General features: G+C 32.0%; 2 protein-coding genes and 1 non-coding gene across 3 annotated transcripts in view; 2 read left to right on the forward strand and 1 right to left on the reverse strand.

The window, feature by feature from the left end:
* LOC126733989 (arrestin homolog) overlaps window positions 1–4,411 on the forward strand; it is a 212,904-nt gene extending 208,493 nt beyond the window's left edge. The window contains exons 12-13 of the mRNA XM_050437496.1: window positions 2,467–2,681; window positions 3,499–4,411. Of these exons, the coding sequence (XP_050293453.1) occupies window positions 2,467–2,669 (203 nt within the window). The 3' untranslated portion in view covers window positions 2,670–2,681; window positions 3,499–4,411. The remainder of the gene's footprint in view (window positions 1–2,466; window positions 2,682–3,498) is intronic.
* LOC126733991 (14 kDa phosphohistidine phosphatase-like) overlaps window positions 1–18,720 on the reverse strand; it is a 169,798-nt gene extending 151,078 nt beyond the window's left edge. Inside the window, exons 1-2 of the mRNA XM_050437497.1 lie at window positions 18,573–18,720; window positions 18,132–18,324 (exon numbers count right to left, since the gene is read on the reverse strand). Coding sequence (XP_050293454.1) covers window positions 18,132–18,318 — 187 coding nt within the window. The 5' untranslated portion in view covers window positions 18,319–18,324; window positions 18,573–18,720. The remainder of the gene's footprint in view (window positions 1–18,131; window positions 18,325–18,572) is intronic.
* Window positions 18,721–18,915: 195 nt separating this feature from the next.
* Window positions 18,916–18,999, forward strand: Trnal-uaa (transfer RNA leucine (anticodon UAA)). The gene has a single exon. It is a non-coding gene; the product is annotated as a tRNA-Leu (tRNA).
* The last annotated feature ends 1,902 nt before the right edge of the window (window positions 19,000–20,901 follow it).

Raw genomic sequence — 20,901 nt, forward strand, 5'->3', positions numbered from 1 at the left:
ACATTTTGTTTGTATCGTTTATGTTTTTATTAAATTTAGCTCTTTTAATTAATTAAGAGTCTGTAAGTTTATTGTTTTTGTAAATTTAAAGAAAATGGCGTTTTCCTGTTTTGGATCAATATTTATAGTATACAAGGTTGAGAGCTTCCCTCCGCTCCGTACTGCTGACAAGTTTATTCGTGATTCCTCGTTCTAGCATAGCATTCCAGAACTCCACCTCAACACGTTGTCATACGCTTATGTATATTTTTTTACTGTATTTTCAGCACTTCATTAATTAATGAAAATCTGATCTACGGTTGTAGAATACTTTACTTTACGTACACTTTAGGAATATTACGAATACTTTACGTAGGAAGTTATTCTTTGGAGTAGTACTAGGGAGCAAACCTCATATTCAGTATTTAGTAATGATATCCCCCGATAGTTGAAGCACTGCAATTTGTCGCCCTTTTTACGTAGGGCCACGAAGGCACTCTCTTTTCCACTACTTGATATTTTCTCTTCCTTCCAAATCGGGACTATGAGGGTCTAAAAGTGTTAAAGAAAAGGTTCTCCTCCTTATTTGAGACACTGCTGATATTGTGTCATTACCCGGTGCTTCAGTATTTTTCAACATGCTGATCTTGAGTTCGACCAGTGGATTAGTGGTATTGTGTGACCTTATGTCTCTTTTGGTACTTATGTGCATCTACAAATTGGTCGAAGTAACTTCTCCACATCTCCATCACCTTGCTATTATTTGTTACCAGTCTTCCATTATCTGTTTTAAGAAACATGGTCTGAAGCCTGCTTTAATGCTCCTCGATTCCTGGAAAAGTTTCCTAATTTCGTTATTTACTCAACTTGCGTTTGATTCGTGTGCTCCTTTCTTTACTCTTATTGTTCTCATTGCTATTGTTCTTCTTTGTCTGTATTTCGCCCTACTGTGTTTGTTTGGTTTAGCAGCATCTCCAGTTGGACCATGTTTCTTGCCCTTATCTTATTTGTACACTTCTTGTCGAACCAAGGGCTTCTTCTTTTAGGTCTTTCCGTTCTCACTATCATTTGAGTACTTACATTTTATTATATAGTACTTACATATCATATTTTCTTACCATCTTCCTACCTGAACGTTGAGTCAAGGTATTTTCATTTCTGGTTCTCATCTTTGAAGGTTTCAGTAATCCATGTGGGCTATTTTGTTATACTTTTGGCTGGATATTCTTACTTAGCTTTAACCAAAGATGGTCACTATCTGCATCTATACCACTGAGGCTTCTTATGTCGATTATATTGCTGCATTAATCAGGACATGGTCCAATTGATTTTTTATTAGTCCATCGTTAGGTATCCAAGATTGTTTCTGAATGTCCTTGTGTTCGAACATTGTTGATTTGATCAATAAGTTGTTGGATGCTGCCATGTCTACTGGTCGGATTCCGTTATCGTTGCAGTACTTATGTAAGCGATTTTTGAAAATTTGCTGGTCTAAGGGCCTCCTCTTTTGCTGTTTCTGCTACTGTTAATTTTAATATTACTAATTTGTCTCTCACTGCTGTTTACGAAAATGTAGTTCAATTTGCCTAATGAACTTGCCGCAGGGCCTGATGGTATCCCTAATTGTTTCTTTAAAAAATGAGTGCTTCCCATTGTACTGCCCATATTCATACTATTCAATAGCTGTCTCAGGACTTCTAGTTTTCCCTCACTATGGAAACAAAGTATTATTGACTCAATAATAAAAAAAGGCCAAAAGGACAAAGCTATAGAAATACATGCGAAGCTATGATGAAAGCTATAGAAATACATGCCTCCAATCAGCTATTTCTAAGTTAAACCACTATTTGGTTGCAAAGCAGTTCTTCAAATCTTGGCTCTGCAGAGCTGTTTTATCCGATTTTCAGCATGGTTTTTATCATAGAAGATCCACTGCTACAAATTTGTTATCTTATCAATCTTTTATGATCTCTTGCTCCTAATGGAAGAATGCAAGGAAACAGATGACATATACTGACTTTTCCTAAAGCATTTGATCAGGTTGATTAAATTAAAGTTTTGTGTTGATCTTAATGCCTGTGGGTTTTCATACTCAATTGATTAATTGGTTTAACAGACCATTTGAGGGGCGTGTTCAGAGAGTTAAGATATATAGCTGCCTCTCTGACCTAATTAGTCACCTCAGGTATTCTTCAGGGTGGACATACACTTCCTTTGTTTTTTGCAATGTATTTATCAATCACGTTTGGGCTTGTGTCAAAAATGGCAAATGTTTGCCATTTGCTGATGACCTAAATTTTGGAGGGTAATAGGCAGTGCAGTGATCGCAACCATTGTAGTCATTTTCAAACTCATACCTGGTGATATTAATTGTCCCTTTCTTTAAAGTTGTATAACACCTAAAGGCTTAGACATCATTCAATTCCAATGTTCTTTTCTTCCATGTGTATCTTTTCTTAGATTATATTAACTGTTTGTTGCTTCCAGTGAAACTTATGGTAAGTGTGATGGGTGGCGATGTGAGCCTAAAGCTACCGTTCACGCTGATGCACACTTGTTCAGACTATGACAGTGACACCCTGACGAGGCTCAAAAGGGTCGAAAGTGAGTCGAGGCGTTACGTGAAACCCCATAAGGTGCATCAGCGGAGCCCCGCGGATGATATAAAGCCTGAGAAGGATGGGACGTGAGAGAAGGAAAAGGTAAGAACGTTTAACGGGATTTTTGTTGAAGTTTTTATGAGAAATTGCTTCAAATAGTAAAATAAGAAAAATAACTAAAAAAGTATCTATTAATGTATTTATTAATATAATTATTAATTTAAGAAGTATAGTTGTTTTTAATACACTAAAAGCTATTTTTTTTGAGTTAATTGGCTAAAGATCAATACCTGCCTTGCATTCCATCCTTCCCAATTTATTATAGAGAAAATTACAGCTTACAGGCTTTGGATAAATCTGAAACCATTAAAATAGTAATCTTATCGTAATTAAAGACAACACTTTAATTTCACTTCCATTATTCCTTATTCTATTCTTGTCAATTCTTTTTATATTTTGTTACATTTGCTTTTCCGAATAAAAAAAAGTAACAGAAATCAACATAAATAAAATGGGAACTGATCTTTTTTCTTTATATTGTGGCACTCCTATGAATTTGAGAATCTGCTTATTTTGGTATAGGATTTTGTTCTAAAATAAAAAATACAAAGAAACAGGTTTTCCGTTCACTTTACAGTCAAATTGGTAATAAAATTTTTTAAGGGTCTTTTAAAGCAGGAACGGCTAGAAAAAAATTAAATTTTCTCATAGGGACCTTGATAATTGAATATTTATGTTTGAAGGTTTTTTCTATTTTCTCTAATTCTATGATAGCTAGAATCTATTTGTATTCAGTGTCACTTTTTAATGAAATTTGCAAAATCATATAGTCTTACTTAAAATGAAGGCTTGAATATACACCCTTTATTGACTATTTACATACAAACTTGCCAAATTTAACTTTTTTGTCCATTTCTAGGTAGTTGTAGAAATTAACAAAGCCGCTCCACACGAAAACCAACACCCCAAACAACCCTTAAAAGCAGTGATCAGTTACACTAAAACGATTCAACACGATCGCCCCATATCCCTCCACATATGCAAAAGTGAGGATCCAACTCCTCAACCTCAAAACGGAGCTTCCGAACCCTCCTCCAAGAAGCCAACTCAGCATGAAAACCTCGACGAAATCCTCACTCTGGACAAACCGGAGTGTGACACTCAAAGTGAGCCACCTGTGGTGAAACAAAATGGCGAACAGTACTTGCATGGTCAACAAAATGGCGATTTGGATGAAGGACATGGTGGACTGTTTAGTTTGGCCAACGCGTTTTGTTGTTTACGGACTAGGCGTGGCTCATAGCGGGTGACGGTGTTTTAATTAATGATAAAGTATTATTCAAAATTGGGCATGGGGTGTCTCTAAGAAGACTAAAGTCACCTAATTTAATCCAGAGTTTTGGCATAATTTGATATGGTTTACATAACTTTGCCTAAAAGTTGGTTAAAACTCAATCGATATCAGGGCTCTCTAGTATCAAAACTAATCTATAAGTAATTTTACTTTAATTGTCCAAAGACACCCTGTATATTATGGTAGCTAGATTACGAATTTTTTTATAATTAACTAATATCAGAAGATGTTTTAAATATCGTTATTTATTTAATATTTGTTATTAATTTTATAATTTTGTGTCAAATTAATATAATTAAAATCTTGATGTATGTACTTAACTATATCTGTCGATGTTATAGAGCTTAACTATCTGTGCAAAAAGGAATTTTTCAAGCAGAAAATATTGTAAAAAATACTAATTTTATATCCAGAGCAACATATTGTAATATAGGCAACATAGTTTCCCATTTAAAAAAATAAATAAAATTAAATATTACTGAATTAATTTTTTTTAAGTTTAAGGTAACATTCATACTTGGTGTTGCTGTGGACTGGTGTCCTTAGCTACAACGACTCGGCACGAGATGGCGCTCAGGGATTCTAGTGTTACCAATTTTTCCTTGGCGCAGTTAGTAGGATTGTCAAATATCAATATATCGCATAGAGTTACTCTTGCTTTTACAATTTATTGGCAATCTAATCGGTCAAAAGTTCAATATCATAGTGGCGAATTAAAATTCATATGAAAGAGACATTAGATTTCGCATTATATGGAAGTTTTAATAAATCTTTAGATCGACTCAATGAAACTGATTCAATGAAAATAAAAGCCAATAACGAACCTGACGTAATTTTATATGTAACTTTTCATACAAATGTTGAACAAGATCCTGTAAATTACGACTCGAATGTTTTGCATTTGAAATGTTTTACATTCACTTGCGAAACCTTTTGTAAAAGTATTATTCAATAAAAAACGCAGAATAATTATCCAAATTTCCAACAACAAGTTTGAAGATAATCTTTTTTGCATATCATCTTTACCTTATTAATCGCAAAATCTATGCACCATTTAGTGCATCAATTAGAAAACAGATGACTATTAAATTTAAACGCTGTTTAATTAAGTTAATCGATGTGACCAATAAAAAAGACATTCAAAATTATCAGGAGAGTAAAACAACCCATAGAAATGAAACTGTAAAACGACTTAGGGAAAAATATTATTGGCCGGATCTCAAAAGTTCTGTTCAAACATACATAAATTAATGCGAAATATATGCCTAAATATGAGAACCTTGAAAAAATACCCATGAATGTCACCCTTATGGCCACAAAATCTTTCGAAATTATTCATATCAATAAATATACCCTTGAACAAACAAAATTCCTTACCATAAATTGACAACTTTTCAAAATACACACAAGCATATCCTTTAAAACCTTTAGCAGCAACTGAGATTGTGAACACTTTGCTCTATAAAGCAATAATTAAATTAGAAAATACTATATTAAATAACAAAATAAATTTTTTATTGAGAATACCAATAACATATCAAAAAGAATTTGACTATTTCCACCTTTACAAAATACCTATACTAAACCAGAGTTAGTTATTCATATTTAAAGTCATAATACCCAAAAAAAATATTTTTCATTAAAAATGAGTTGCACTTCTCTTATCATGAAAATGAGTGCCAAGAGATTTATGGAGGGCGTTCTTCTGCGATAAAATGAACCTGCAAAAATTAACACCAGACAGCTCTCATGCTATCCAACGACTAGAAAATAAAAATAGAAGTACCTGCAGAGATCAAGATCTCCAAACCAATATTTATTCACCTAGATATTTCAAACAAATATGTAGTCATTGCACCCAATAAAGAAACCCTGCATTTAGATTCTCCAAACCAAGACCAATTTGTAAAGTTTTTTGGTTCTTTTATTTTTATGGTATACCCGTCGATTGTCAAATAACACTGAATCAAGAAGTCGTTATTTTCAATCGACAATCAATCGTACATAATTATCAGCCGATTCTATTCGCTTATTTGAAAGGAAATTAATAGACTAGTAGGACTAGTCAGATCATCTACAGCCAGCCAAAGATAGTTGTGGGGGATTTCAAGATTAAAGAGATTCTAATGATATCGATTTTTAATTCATGGGATTCTCAATACACAATTCTGCTTGCACCCGGCGCATTCATCAATTTATTCGCAGCTGGTTTAAACTGGCTGGAGCTAATAGTGTAATAGCTTCCCAGTTAAAAAATAAATAAATGCAATTTTTTATTGTTACTGTAATAAAAATAATAATAATAAAAACGTTTATTATTCACCTTACAAAAAGGTATAAATATATTAGCAATACTAAACAGGACAATAAAATAATAGGGTAAATAAATGCAAATGTATCAGACTCTTGCAACTTACGAGAAGCAAGCTCTGTTCTTCCTGCATTGCACAAAAAAATAAATTAAAATATATATAAAACAGAAAAAACTATTTAAGACTAATAAAAATATAAAAATACTTGCATAAATGTATCAATTTTACACTTAACTGCCTAAAGCTAAATAAGGTTCACCTCTAACTAACTAAAATCATTGCTAAATAAAATGCTATTGGTGTGCTAACAAATGCTGTCTTACTCGTTTGTTAAATGTTTCGATTGAAATGAACAGGTTGAGGAGCCGGTAAATCATTAATATAACGGCAAATATTGTAAGAGAATGCTTTTTTCAATAATTGGGTTTTGTGTCTAGGTACTGTTATTGTATTTCTTCGCAAATTTATATACATCAGTTCTGAAAATGATTTTATTAAATAAATATGGAGCGCAATTTGATAATTTAAAAAAATAGCAATAAAGAATGTAGTTTTCTTCTATTAAACATATTTAGCCATTTCATTTCTTTAAGCTAATGAGACACTCGATTATTTTTCTTAATTCCAAAAACAAAACGAATGCAGGAGTTTTGCATCCTTTGAACTCTTTGAGGATCACCATCACAGTGATTGAAATGTGATAAAACAAGGGAGTCACATAGTTCCTGTTTAATGTGCTGATCTAAGTAGTGCCTGTGAGGATAAATAGATACAAGTACATTTGATATATGACTGGAAAATTTTAATTGTGAGTCTATAGTTAAACCTAAGCATTTAGTGTTTTCAACAACATCAAGTACTTGATTATCAATGCATGCAAGAAATTTGTGAGGAGATATTATTAATATTATTTTTATTGACAAACAGAATAACTTTGCATTTTTGAGAATTTAACTGCAATATATGTTGACTGGAGACGTCATTGAGTGCCTTTAGATCAGATTTATTTCATTAATAGCTTCTTGATATTCAGAAAATAAAAAGGAATAATAAATTGGAGTGTCATCTGCATAAAGATGATACTTACAATGTTTTAATAAATTGAGGAAAACAACATGCATATAGATGCTAAATAGCAATGGTCCCAATATGCTGCCTTGGGGCACTCCAGTGAGTACTGAAAGGCTGTTCAAGAGACTCTTCAAACGTTGACCCCTATCTCCCAAAAAAGATTCAATCATCGTAGTTGCAGTGCTACCAAAGGCCACATAGTGCAAAAGAGCTAATAAGATTTTATGATTCAGAAAATAAAAAGCCTTTGTAAAGTCCAATAGTACTAATGCGCTCATTTTATTATCTCTTTTACAAATAATATCATCGTCCGCCATTGCTGTTGCGCAACTATATCCGCTTCTAAATCCTGACTGTTTTTGAGGAAAAAAAATAATATGCTGACGAATTGGACAATCAAAGACTAACTTTGTTTTATACATTCATTTATTATGTGAGCAATATATTCGCAATAAGATGATTTTTCTTTTGTTTTTGACTAAAAAAAGTCTCGGTTAGTGATGCTATACCCAAATGCTGTTCGCATCCGGTGCATCCACCAAAATTTTTAGCAACCCTTTTCAGCTGGCTACAACTATTTGGAAAGAGATTTAATTTAATTTAAACTTAAAAAAGTACTTGATTGTCCAATACTATTTCATATAAATTATTATATTTACATTTTGTTAATAAAGCATGTTAATTATGTAGATATAAATAACATTAACTACATCAAATTATTATAATTAATATCTCTTAAAGGCTAAATAAAAACATAAGAAAGCCTCAGAAAAAACCTAAATTACATTTAATATACAATAAATATATTACACCTAATTGAAACGAACAATTATAAACTGCATAAATAAAGAATATCTTGATAGAATTCATCCATACTGTAATATGCCTCATGCAAAAGTAGTTTCTTTAATAGGGTTAGGTGGGTAAATGATTAAAAAAACTTTTAACCTTCCCAAATTGGAGATTTTTGTACTAATGAAGAATTGGGAGTTGAAACACACCTTCAAATCACAAAGTGTTGACCACACTCTACTTCAGAAATTGTTTTCCTAATTTCTTACCTTAGTTTTACTACAAACATTTTTAAGATAAGACAAAGGTGTAGATGCTATAGTTTGTGTTAAATTATTTGCTACATTAGAGTAAAAATTATTCAACTGGTCTGGACAATATCTGGGCTAATATGAGATGAGTTTTAACGAAATCCATCAATTAGCAACCAACTTTCCTTTTGCCTGTTTTTAGCCTGAATGAATGAAGTCTTTCACTGTAGTACATTCTCTTAGCAGACTTTAGGAGTTTTCTATAAATACTACGGTAACTTTTACAATAATTATATATTATAAATGTCTCGTTAATACTGATTTTTTTTTTAATAGTTTAGAGAGTCAAGGTTATTCCCTGAAATTGTCAAACCTCGTAGTGCTGAATATTATATCAGGACCATTCTTGGTGTTTTGCCTTGCCAAACCTAAGATATTGATAGTGCTACTAATAGCTTCATGATGCCCGCATTTAAAACTGAACAGGATTCACTATCACAATTTGAACAAAATAATCAATCAAGTTGAAGAATTAGTTGTAATACTAGTTGATTTGTTACCATGCCATGCATATTTAATCCAAGTCACAAGCCTATTTGCAAGCACTAAAAATTAAAGAATCTTTATCATTAAAATTAATATTTAAGTCACCGGCCAAAATAACTTTTGAATAAGATGAAACATTTAATAAAATTAAATCGAGACAATCAAAAAATTCTCTTAAAAAGGCTGAGTGAATGGTATAGATAGACAAATAAGATATATCCCAAGCTACTTATATAATATAGTATTCAATACAATTGAATTCAAATATCTTCTCTTCTAATAGATGATTACCTATAGTTTTTAATGGCAAGAAGAGACCTATCAAAACAAGTACTTTGTACTTTGATCAGTTGGGATCAGTAGAAATTTTCCTTTATTTTGATCAGTAGAAAGTTTTTTAAATACAATTCAAGTCGAAATATCCATTGAAGTTTGTTGAGCAGTTGCTCTGACAACGCTACTCACCGCGTTATATGTCTTACAAGCTTTGAGTCTACGGTTTTTGGGGTATCATGCTTCACAGAACCATGATGTGATTTTAAGTATGTTTTAATATTTAATCTGACTGCAGCACTTGAGTAAAAACACATATGCACAATATGTCAACACTTTGCAAAAATTGAAAAATCTTATCCTAAATAAACCTCAAATACCAAGTTTTACTGAAATCAGACCCATAGGAATAAAGTTTTAATAGTTACGTGACCTTAAAAGTCAATATTTCAAAAATTTGTTAATAATCAATAATTATTTCCTAAATGAACCCCGAATACCAAACTTCAGTCAAATTGGACCCATAGAAAAAGTTTTGATAGTCACGTGACCCTAAAACTCCCTATTTTAAAAATTTGTTAAAAATCAATAATTATTTCCAAAATAAATTCCAAATACCAAATTTCAATCCAATCGGACCCATAGGAAAAACGTTTTGATAGTCACGTGACCTTAAAACTCAATAATTTAAAAATTTGATACAAACCAATAATTATTCCATAAATAAACCCCAAATACCAAATTTCAATCAAATTGGACCCATAGGAAAAAAGTTTTGATAGTCACGTAACCCTAAAATTCAATATTTTAAAAGTTTGTTAAAAACCAATAATTATTTCCTAAATAAACTCCAAATACCAAATTTCATCCAAATCGGGCAAATAACAAAAAAGTTTTAAAAAAATCCCACATAAATTAATAATACCCATTAAATCCCGATTAGATTTTTTTTTATCATTAGGACCCACTGTGTTGTAATTTTTGTCTCGCAAAATGCATTGTATAGACACTGTGTCGCATGAATATTATAATAACACAGGGAAAATGCTAAAACGTCAAAACGTTGCCGAAATATCACGGCTAAAAGAACCCGATTTGGTAAAAGATATGTACATATTCGGATTCTCCAGAGTCTCTTGAATAATTCCATATCAATTTCAGGAAGTTCTGAGCTATTTTAAGCATTTTATCAATGAAAATAAGAAGCAAGTCCGAGCCGATTCATCCACGTTGACGCCAGTCGGCATTAAAATCGCCCATAGACGTCAAAATCGACTTTTTTCAGACGATGATTTCGGGTATAAAAAAAGGTTTTTATCTTATGACTTGTGCATGGAAAAATAGTATAAAGCCTTAGGAACAGTTTAACATCAATTCTGGACCGATTCCAATCGGTTTTAGTAGTTAAATTTCGATTATAAAAAGGGTCTTTTTTTGGCGAAAATCGCCGTTTTCGTTGCCATGGAGACGCCGGCCATGGGTGGCTTCGATAGTAGCTGTTGAGTGGGTAGATTTTTAGCGATTTTTCGTACTTGGGACTTTTTTGAAAAAAAAATACTTTTAGAGTACTTGTAAAAATAGCGAAAAAATTAAATTTTAGTATGTTATAGTAAAATGAATGGTGCATCTGCTCGATTGGTTTTGGTTTTTTTATCACATACCGGGTGCGCACAATTAATTTCCAAAGTCAAAAAATGTTAAAAAATTCATAACTCAAAAACGGTTTTACTTAGAAGTACGGTTGAAATTGCAAAACATTCTCCTTATTACACGCTACAAACCGCCCGTAAGCCATTTGGCTCTAAGTGAAAAAAAAGTGTGAAAAAGGATATTTTCAACTGAGCACTGCTCACCCTGTATAAATGATAGCGTTAAACTTAATACGCCGTTTTATTCAGAAAGAGTGCAGGCTTATTTAATCCAAATGAATTTTTTTTAAATTTTGCACCATAAAAATTTTACACAGAAAAAAACTAAAAAAAATCAATTTTTTAGAGTTTTTTAAATTTTTCTCCCAAAAAAAAAAACATTTTTTCAAAAAAAGTCCAATAACAATTGTAGTTCTCGATGAGGCACACATATCTTTTGTGAGTCACTATTTCCGGAAAGATACCGTTAAACCGTCAGAAGGGCTAGAATATCACACATGTCTGAAACTTTGAGCGTTAAAAAAAAATACTTCCCGTATGATGAGAATAACCAAAAAGTATACAGTCCATTTAGAGATGAGGTCTAATCGACCCGTTAAATTTCATAAAATTCAAAATTCAACCGTTGCGACCTGTATCGAAGCACGCGCAAAAAATGGAACAAAAAAAAAATTTTTTTTGAGTTCTAAGTAAGGCTTCCGCCTCCTAAATAAAAACAAATGAAAAATTGTAGTTGATAAAGTTGTAGCTTCATATATCTAGATTATGAAAAGGTAAAAATCACTTCTCTACCCTAATTAGAAAAAAAGTTAAGGCACATTTATCCGACGAGTCCCGAGGTCGTGCGAAAACTCCCAAAAAGAAGCGGCCCTCTATTATAAGAGCTACTCTCTGATAACAAGTACGAGCGAAGCTCGTACTTTGATCAGTTGGGACCAGTAGAAAAGCTTTTGGTCAGAGGAAACTAATTAAAAAGATTGTTTAACAGGTGCTGCCCCGGCAACGCTCTGAGTTTGACGACCATTTGTTTTTACGGTTTTTGGGGTATCATGCTTCTAAGAATAATGATGTGATAAGAGCTCCGCTCTACTCTTTTCATTCGGCCGTCTTCCTTCAAAGATTGCCGATCCAAGTGAGAAGCAACTCGTTAAACAGCTGCCCTGAAGATTTTGGATGAGCCATCTGTGTAGATCCTCGAGCAATGAGTTTTGTATTCTCACTATTCACCTTTCCCCTAAATTATTCCCTTGAAAACCAACCGATGTATTTCATACTAATCTCCTCTTATTCTATGTCCAATGCCTTATACATTTCAAAGGCTTTAATGCATTTTTCAAGCAAAGAATTGAGAGTCAAATGCAGTCATACACGAGGATGAAGGTTGGTGAAGACTTAGGTCTAGGTCACGCCTATAAAGGTGTTTTTTTTATGGCGATGAAAATAAGTATGCTGAAATGAATAATATGACTCCAGCACACACTTATTCATAATATATCAACCCTTTGTAAAAATTCAATAATTTTACCTAAATAAAACATAAATTTTTAGCAAATCATGTATCATAAAAGCCTGCATTGGAATATGCCAAACTGGTTTTGCCATATGTCTTTTCTAATATCCTTTATTTTATATTGGCCTTTATATTAAGGCCAATATACTGAAATAAGCAAATGATTATCAGAAACAGAATGCAATAAACCATTAACGGATTGAATCGGAGCTACAGAAGCCGAGATAATAATGAAACAATGGAAAAAACAGAAGAAAACTGGTTTTTTTCCACCGTACCATTTTTTTTTCTAAAATGATTATTGGCAAAGTTTAAAGAAAGTCCTAAACTAACAATTTCCAGTAAAAAAACCCAAGAAAAAAAAATTTTTTTTTTGGTCGGAAATCGAAAGGGGTATAGCCATGAAAAATTACGAAAAAATGGTTTTTATTTTTTTCTAAATTAACTGGAACTCTGACAACTTTTTGTTTCAAATAAAAGTTCTCAGGAATATTACGAGGTATTCGCATGTCAAAATGAATCGGATCTAGCTATTATAGAATCGGAGAAAATTGAAAAAAAGTGTAAAACATAAATATTGAATTATCAAGAGCCCTATGGAAAAAATTCAATTTTTTATGTTTCTATCATATACAGCTTTAGAGTAGCTTTAAATAAGGTTATTACCGATTTAACTCTAAAATAAACGGAAAACCTATTTCTTTGCATTTTTCGATTTTGAAGCAAAATCAGGCACCAAAATGAGCATTTTTCAAAATATGCTCCGAATTCAAAAATTTTTTTTTCTAGGTAAAGACCATTCAAAAAGAAGTGAAAAAGCTTTATGACAAAATTTTCCACCATGTATACGAGTGCCACAATATAAAGGGAAATGATTAGGTCCCATAAGAGTCTATGTATTGGGATAATGCAACCGAGTTTTTACATCGATTTTTTTTAATTTCTCACTTTTATTTTAAGAGACACATGTAGTAAAATATGACAGAATTAATAAGAGGAAAAATAGGAATAAAAGAAACCATCAACGAATTGAATCGAAGCTATAGAACCCGAAATATTAGTAAAAATGTGGGAAAACCAAAACAAAACTGGTTTTTCCCACTATATCACTTTTTGTCTTAAAATGGCTATTGACTAATTATATTGTAAGCCCTAAACAGATAATTTCTAGTAAAAAAACCAAAGAAAACCATTTTTTTTGTTCGAAAATCGACAGGGAAGGATTAAAAAAGGTTATAACCGATTTGACTTTAAAATGAACTGAAAACCTCTTTATTTCCATTTTTCAATTCTCGAAGAAAATCTGTATTCAAGATGAACATATTGGTTCAAGATCATTCAAAAAATAGTAAAAAAGCTTATTGACAAAATTTTCTACAATTTATGGGAGTGTCACAATAGAAAAGGAAAAGATTAAACCGTATAATAGTCTGTGTATTGGGATTGGATAAAAGAATTTTCACGTCGACTATTTCTATTTTCCATTTTTATTTTAAAAGGCAAATATATTAAGAGATAAAAAGAATTTAAAAGAAAAAAAATAGGAAACCATCAAGGAACTGAATAGAAGCTATAAAATCTGACATATCAGAAAAAGTTAAAAAAAAAAAAGAAATTGAAGCACGTTTTTTACACTACAACTGGTTTCACATTTATATTCTATTTAACCCCTACTTTAAAAAAATCCCATAAACTAATATTATTACTACTAATTATTACTCTTATTTTCTTTAAAAATAATTTCAAGCTATTAATAACCTTAAGCCTTAATAACCCTGTTTCTTACGATTACAACTACGACTGTCATAAATAAAAAAATATATAATAATCACTATTTTCCTAATATATAAATCTAAATAAATCGAATGCCAACTCTCAATCAAATGAATAAAATAAGAAAGAAAACTTATAGTCACGTGACTCTTTTTTTTCTATTGCCCCTGTGCCGAGCACATTTACCCACAAGTTTCAAGCAGAACAACAGTAATTATGATGAATAATGGCTCATATCACATCTACCTATATCTCAAACAAATTTGAAAAACTCATTGTGTCACTTAATAATCTAAAAACTTATATCTAACACTCTAACCTATACATATATTATATATTATATGCTTATTTATTTTATTGAATTATATGAAAAGTTCCGATAGTCACGTGACCTTAAAATTTAATATTGCAAAAATTTGCTAAAAATTGATAATTGTATCCTATAAAAACCCCAAATACCAAATGTCAAACAAATCAGACCCATAGGAAAAAAGTTTTGATTGTCACGTGGCCTTGAAACTTAATATTTTAAAAATTTATTAATTATCAATATTTATAACCTTAATAAACCTTAAATACCAAATTTCAACCAAAGCGGACAAATAGAAAAAAGTTTTAATAGTCGCGTGACCTTTAAACTTAATATATCAAAAATTTGTTAAAAATTAATAATTATTTCCTAAATAAACCCCAGATACCAAACATCAATCAAATCGGACCCATAGGAAAAACCTTTTGATAGTCACGTGACCCTCAAACTCAATAATTTAAAAATTTGATACAAACCAATAATTATTTCATAAATAAACCCCAAATACCAAATTTCAATCAAATCGGACCCATGGGAAAAAAGTTTTGGTAGTCACGTAACCCTAAAACTCAATATTTTAAAAATTTGTTAATAATCAATAATTATTTCCTAAATAAACCCCAAATACCAAATTTGAATCAAATCGGACCCATAGGAAAAAAGTTTTGGTAGTCACGTGACCCTAAAACTCAATATTTCAAAAATTTGTAAAAAAATATTAATTATACCTTAAACCAAACCCAAATACCAAATTTCATTCAAATCGGGCAAATACCAAAAAAGTAAAAAAAAAAAAAAAAATTACCATATAAAATAATAATACCCATTAAATCCCGATTATATTTTTTTTTTATCATTAGGACCCACTGTGTTGTAATTTTTGTCTAGCTAAATGCCTTGTATAGCCACTGTGTCGCATGAATATTATATTATATTACACGGAAAATGCTAAAACGTCAAACGTTGCCGAATTATCACGGCTAAAAGAACCCGATTTGGTAAAAGATATGCACATATTCGGATTCTCCAGAGTCTCTGGAATAATTTCGTACCAATTTCAGGAAGTTCTGAGCTATTTTAAGCATTTTATCAATGAAATTAGGAAGCAAGTCCGAGCCAATTCATCCACGTTGACGTCATGCTGTCAAAACGTAAAAGTCAGCCGTAAAATTCGGCATTAAAATCGCGCGTAGACGTCAAAATCGACCATTTTCAGACGATGATTTTGGGTATAAAAAAAGGTTTTTACCTTATGATTTGTACATGGAAAAATAGTATAAAGCCTTAGGAACAGTTTAACATCAATTCTGGACCGATTCCAGTCGATTTTAGTAGTTAAATTTCGATTATAAAAAGGGTCTTTTTTCGGCGAAAATCACCGTGTTCGTTGCCATGCGCACGCCGGCGAAAACGCCGGTCATAGGTGACTCGAATGTACCTCTTGTGTGGGTAGATTTTTAACGATTTTTCGTACTTGGGACTTTTTTGAAAAAAAATTACTTTTAGGGTACTTGTAAAAATAGTGAAAAAATGAAATTTTAGTATGTTATAGTAAAATGAATGGCGCATCTGCTCGATTGATTTTAGTTCTTCTATCACATACCGGGTGCGCACAATTAATTTCCAAAGTCAAAAAATGTTAAAAAATTCATAACTCAAAAACGGTTTTACTTAGAAGTACGGTTGAAATTGGAAAAGATTCTGCTTAGCACACGCTACAAACCGCCCATAAGCCATTTGGCTCTAAGTGGCGCCACTAAAAAGTTATTAAGGCTGGAAAAAAAAAAGTGTGAAAAAGGGTATTTTCAACTGAGCGCTGCTCACCCTGTATAAATGATAGCGTTAAACTTAATACACCGTTTTATTCGGAAAGGATGCAGATTTAATTAATCCAAATGAATTTTTTTTAAATTTTGCACCATAAAAATTTTACACAGAAAAAACTAAAAAAAATCAACTTTTTTGGGTTTTTTTGATTTTTTTCCCAAAAAAAAAGATTTTTTCAAAAAAAGTCCTTAATAAAAATTGTAGTTCTCGATGAGGCACATACATTTTCTGTGAGTCACTATTTCCGGAAAGATACCGTTAAACCGTCAGAGGGGCTGCAATATCACACATGTCTGAAACTTTGAGCGTTAAAAAAAAATACTTCCCGTATGCTGAGAATAACCAAAAACTATACCGCACTGTCTCACGTAAACTCCAATCGATCCGGAAAGTTTCATAACATTCAAAGAAGCGTTGCGACCTGTAGCGAATTCCCATTGAAAAAATTGGACAAAAAAAAATTTTTGACTTTGAAGGCGTCCTAGTGCTAAACAAAAAAACAAATGAAAATTTGTAAATAATCAGATTAAAGCCTCATATCTTTAGATTATAAAAAGGTAAAAATCACTTCTCCACCCTAATTAGAAAAAAAGTTATAAGCACTTTTATCCGACGAGTCCCGAGGTCGTGCGAAAACTCCCAAAAAGAAGCGGCCCTCTATAAGAGCTACGCTCTTATAACTAGAAGACTTATTTAATAGTATTAGTGTTACACCATGCAAAAAAGTGCTATATTTGAAATACTTATTAACTTATACATTTAGGGATACCAAAACATCCACATTGAGAGCATGGTTTTTGTCAGAAATTATGGCAAGAGAATTTATTTTAATGAATGTTAGGTTTTTCTGTTTATAAATATTGTTTGATGCCACCAGATTTAGTATGAAGTCAAATACGTATCTAAAAAAGTTTTTAGACCTAGGAAATTTTTTACAATCAACAAAATGTACAGTTTGAATTAAAGCAATATATTATATACCTAGAACTACATCTATGAATTGTGAAATTAGTCATGTAGTTTATTGTTAACCTGTAAGTAAGGAACTGAGACTTCAATAAACATGGTAAAATAACAACTCTCAATTGCATCTATAATTATCTGTGTAATGGGGTATTTTTTTGGGGTAATATTTATTTTATTGTCACCTAAAATACATTATCTTCTCCCTATACTCGGCTTTTTTTTGTTAAATATTTATTGTTGAATAATTTCTATTTGTTTTTAGGAAAAGTCCAAACTAAAACGTTGAACAAGACTTTCAAAAAGTCAAGGATCATGTAAGATAAATCGAAACTGTATCAGTATGACTAGGGTTATTAAAAAAGAAAAAGAGAAATTATTAGTTTCCTGAATTAAAAAAAAAACCTTCATGGTTTTTGTCAGAAATTACGCCAGAAAGAACATTTATTTTATTGCATGTTAGGTTTTTCTGTTTATAAATATTGTTTGATGCCATCAGATTCAGTATCAAGTCACATAGTTACCTAAAAGTTTTTAAACCTAGAAAATTTATTACTATCAGCAAGATGTACAGAGTTTGAATTGTAGCAAATTATTAAATACCTAGAACTAAATCTTATAAATTGCGAAATTAGTGATGTAGTTAAGCTTATTGCGAACCTCTAGACTACAATAAAGATGGTACGAATTCAATTGCATCTAGAATTATCTGTGTAATGGGGTATTTTTTGTAAGAAAACTCATTAAAACCCGCCATAACTATGTAGAACATAACCATTCATACGAGTGCTTTAGAAGATGGCGCTGCATGCTCATTGTTGTTCTTTAAATGACCGAGATGGCGCCGCACACCGTTCAATTGCCTTTAAATTATATTGAGTTTGACAGGTTTATTTAAATCACTTCTGATAAAAAACTTACCGTGATATCCGCACTCGGCGTATCCTCTAACGATTAATTTGTCTTCGAACTTGCCTTGGTCGTTGGGACAGGATACTTTTATCAAAATGTACTTGAACGTGCCCCTGGGGTCGATATCGACGTTTTTAACTTGCGGGATCGCGCTAGAAGCCATCTTTCTTATTTGTACGAACGCGGTTCTTAGCATAAATATCTGAAATATAACGAAGATTTCTGTAATATATTTTTTCAATATTAGTTTGAGCAGTTAGTTCAAAGGTGGCGCTACATACTATAAGCATTTTTGTGCACGTATGACTTACATGAGACACTACCATAATTTCTAAATAACTTTACCTCGTATTTTATTGATTTCAAAGAGTCGTTAAGCTTAAAATAAGTGACAAAGAACTTAAGGACGTACTTATATATAATTTGCGTTAAATAATAAATTAGACTTACCGCTATCACGAAATATCTGCTTCTGGCAGGCTGACAACAAACGAAAATAGCCGGAAAACTGAAAGTTTTTATTTACTACACCCTGTCACCTGTCATTATTGACAATGGAAATGTCAAGATAGATAGGCGGTGTTGTCAAATAGTTAGCACTTAAGCGGATACATATATTTTTTTCTGTAGAAAACAGACCGATATCCCAAAAATTAATAACTTTAAGCAATGATCCAATGAAAGTTTTTAATATATAACAGAAAAATAAAATCTAATATAATATGAAGATATATTTTATTGCATTACAATTTGGTGGACGTGTATATACGGCGTTTTAATTCAAGTATACATAGTCAGGTTGGCCGAGCGGTCTAAGGCGCCAGATTTAAGCTCTGGTTCTCGAAAGGGAGCGTGGGTTCGAACCCCACACCTGACAAACTTTTTTTTGCTGAATTGTATATAATACGTTCTAATAAATATTTTATATGATGTTTTCGCTAAAAATATATATTTAATTTTTTTTAAACAATTTAATAAATGAAAATTGCGTAATTCATACAGTGTGTTTCAAATTCAACCCACAGCATGGGAATCTCGGAATCTATAAGATGGTTAAATTACGACAAAGATGAGGATTTTGGAGCTTAACAATATGCAGTTTAAAAAAATTAAAAATTCCGATTGGCTCCCAACGTACGACATTTTGAAATATCGATTTTATTTTTTTCTGAGCTTATTTCTTATCCGATTTTAAAATAATTTACATTGCCACTTTTTTCGTGCTACATGATGGTGTTTTTAGATTTTTAATATGACGCTTCGTCTTTTACCAGCCATCGGCAATTTTGGTTTTTGAATTTTTAAAATCATTTTTTTTTATTCGCTTTTTATTATTTTTTGTGCATAAACTAACAAGACAATATTTTTAACTATACAAAATGTAAACTATTAATAAATGTTACAAGATAGGCAGAAATACTAGCAATGCAGTACTGTAGTAGTGCACATACATAACTTCAGGGTTACAGCCTTATTATATATGACAGATACGGCAAATGCTGATTTGCCGGGAGAGTCGTAGATTCATATACTTATAGACTTTTTTATAAGTATATAAATATTATATGGAGTTATACAGGGTGGCCCATTGAAAACGTACCGCAAGGCATTACAGGGTGGGAAAAAACTTCGACAAAATTCAAAAATACGTCAAGTATGTTTATCAGGGGGACAACTTTTGACATAAAAATCATTTCAAAAAACTCAACCCTCTAAGCGGCGGTGGCAACCCCTAATTTTTTTCAAATGGGACGGTGGGTCAAATGGTATCTCTTTAAAAGAGTCTTGTCATTCCCTATACCACGCTGCTTAGTTTTTTAAAATTGAGTCACTCGTTCAAAAAATAAGGGCTCTTGAAAGTTAAACAATAATGTGTCACGAAAAATGCAAAAAGCGATTTAATGCTTACCATTTTAATCAAGTAAATGCTCGAAGTGCTGTCCGCCAACGTTCATACAGTGATCTAAATTATTATCTTCAAACCGTTGTCGAACGTTTAGAAGCATCTGCGGTGTCATTTCGAGACATACGTAAATAATTCTTCTTCGCAACTATTCTAATGTAGCAGGTGGAGTTTTGGAAACTACGGATTTTATGTGTCCCCACAAGAAAAATTCTAAAGGACCGAGGTAGCCACCCAATTGCGCCCCTTCGTCCTATCCAGCGTCCTGGAAGTCTGTCATTTAAATACTTGCGTACATTTAGTAAAAAAGGTGGAGGAGCTCCGTCTTGTTGGAAAATCAATTCCTGATCATTGTATGCGCGGTCCTCTTCTATGATATTTGTTAGAGTTAGGTCGATGGCATTTTATAACAAATCTAAGTAAATGTTAAATTTCCAGGGAGGAAATAAGGGCCCCCAATGGAATTTCCAAAAATACCAGCCCATAAAACTTCTGGGGGGTTGTGTGTGTGTTTCGTGGAAAATTCTAGGATTGTTGTCAGCCAAATAACAGAAATTATGGCGATTGCAACTTCCCCCAATACTGCAATCTCCATAGCTTCATGAAACTCTGCATTTTCAATATTCCTCTTTTTGTTATGAACTGAACCTGTTTCGCGAAACTTTGCAGCCAATTCCCGAACAATTTTCCAGTGGCGAAGCGTACGAGTAGACAAGGTAGACACTGTCTACCCAAAATTATCCAGTTATTTGTCATTAATTTATTACGTAATTATTTCATGTAATTGTTGAATTAAAATTAAAAAAAAAAATAACACAGAACGTAGTCGCTCTCCTTACTATTATTATAAAGTATCTAAACGGCTATATTATCTAT

Source organism: Anthonomus grandis, chromosome 3 (assembly GCF_022605725.1).
Source record: "Anthonomus grandis grandis chromosome 3, icAntGran1.3, whole genome shotgun sequence".
Taxonomy (NCBI): Eukaryota; Metazoa; Arthropoda; class Insecta; order Coleoptera; family Curculionidae; genus Anthonomus; species Anthonomus grandis.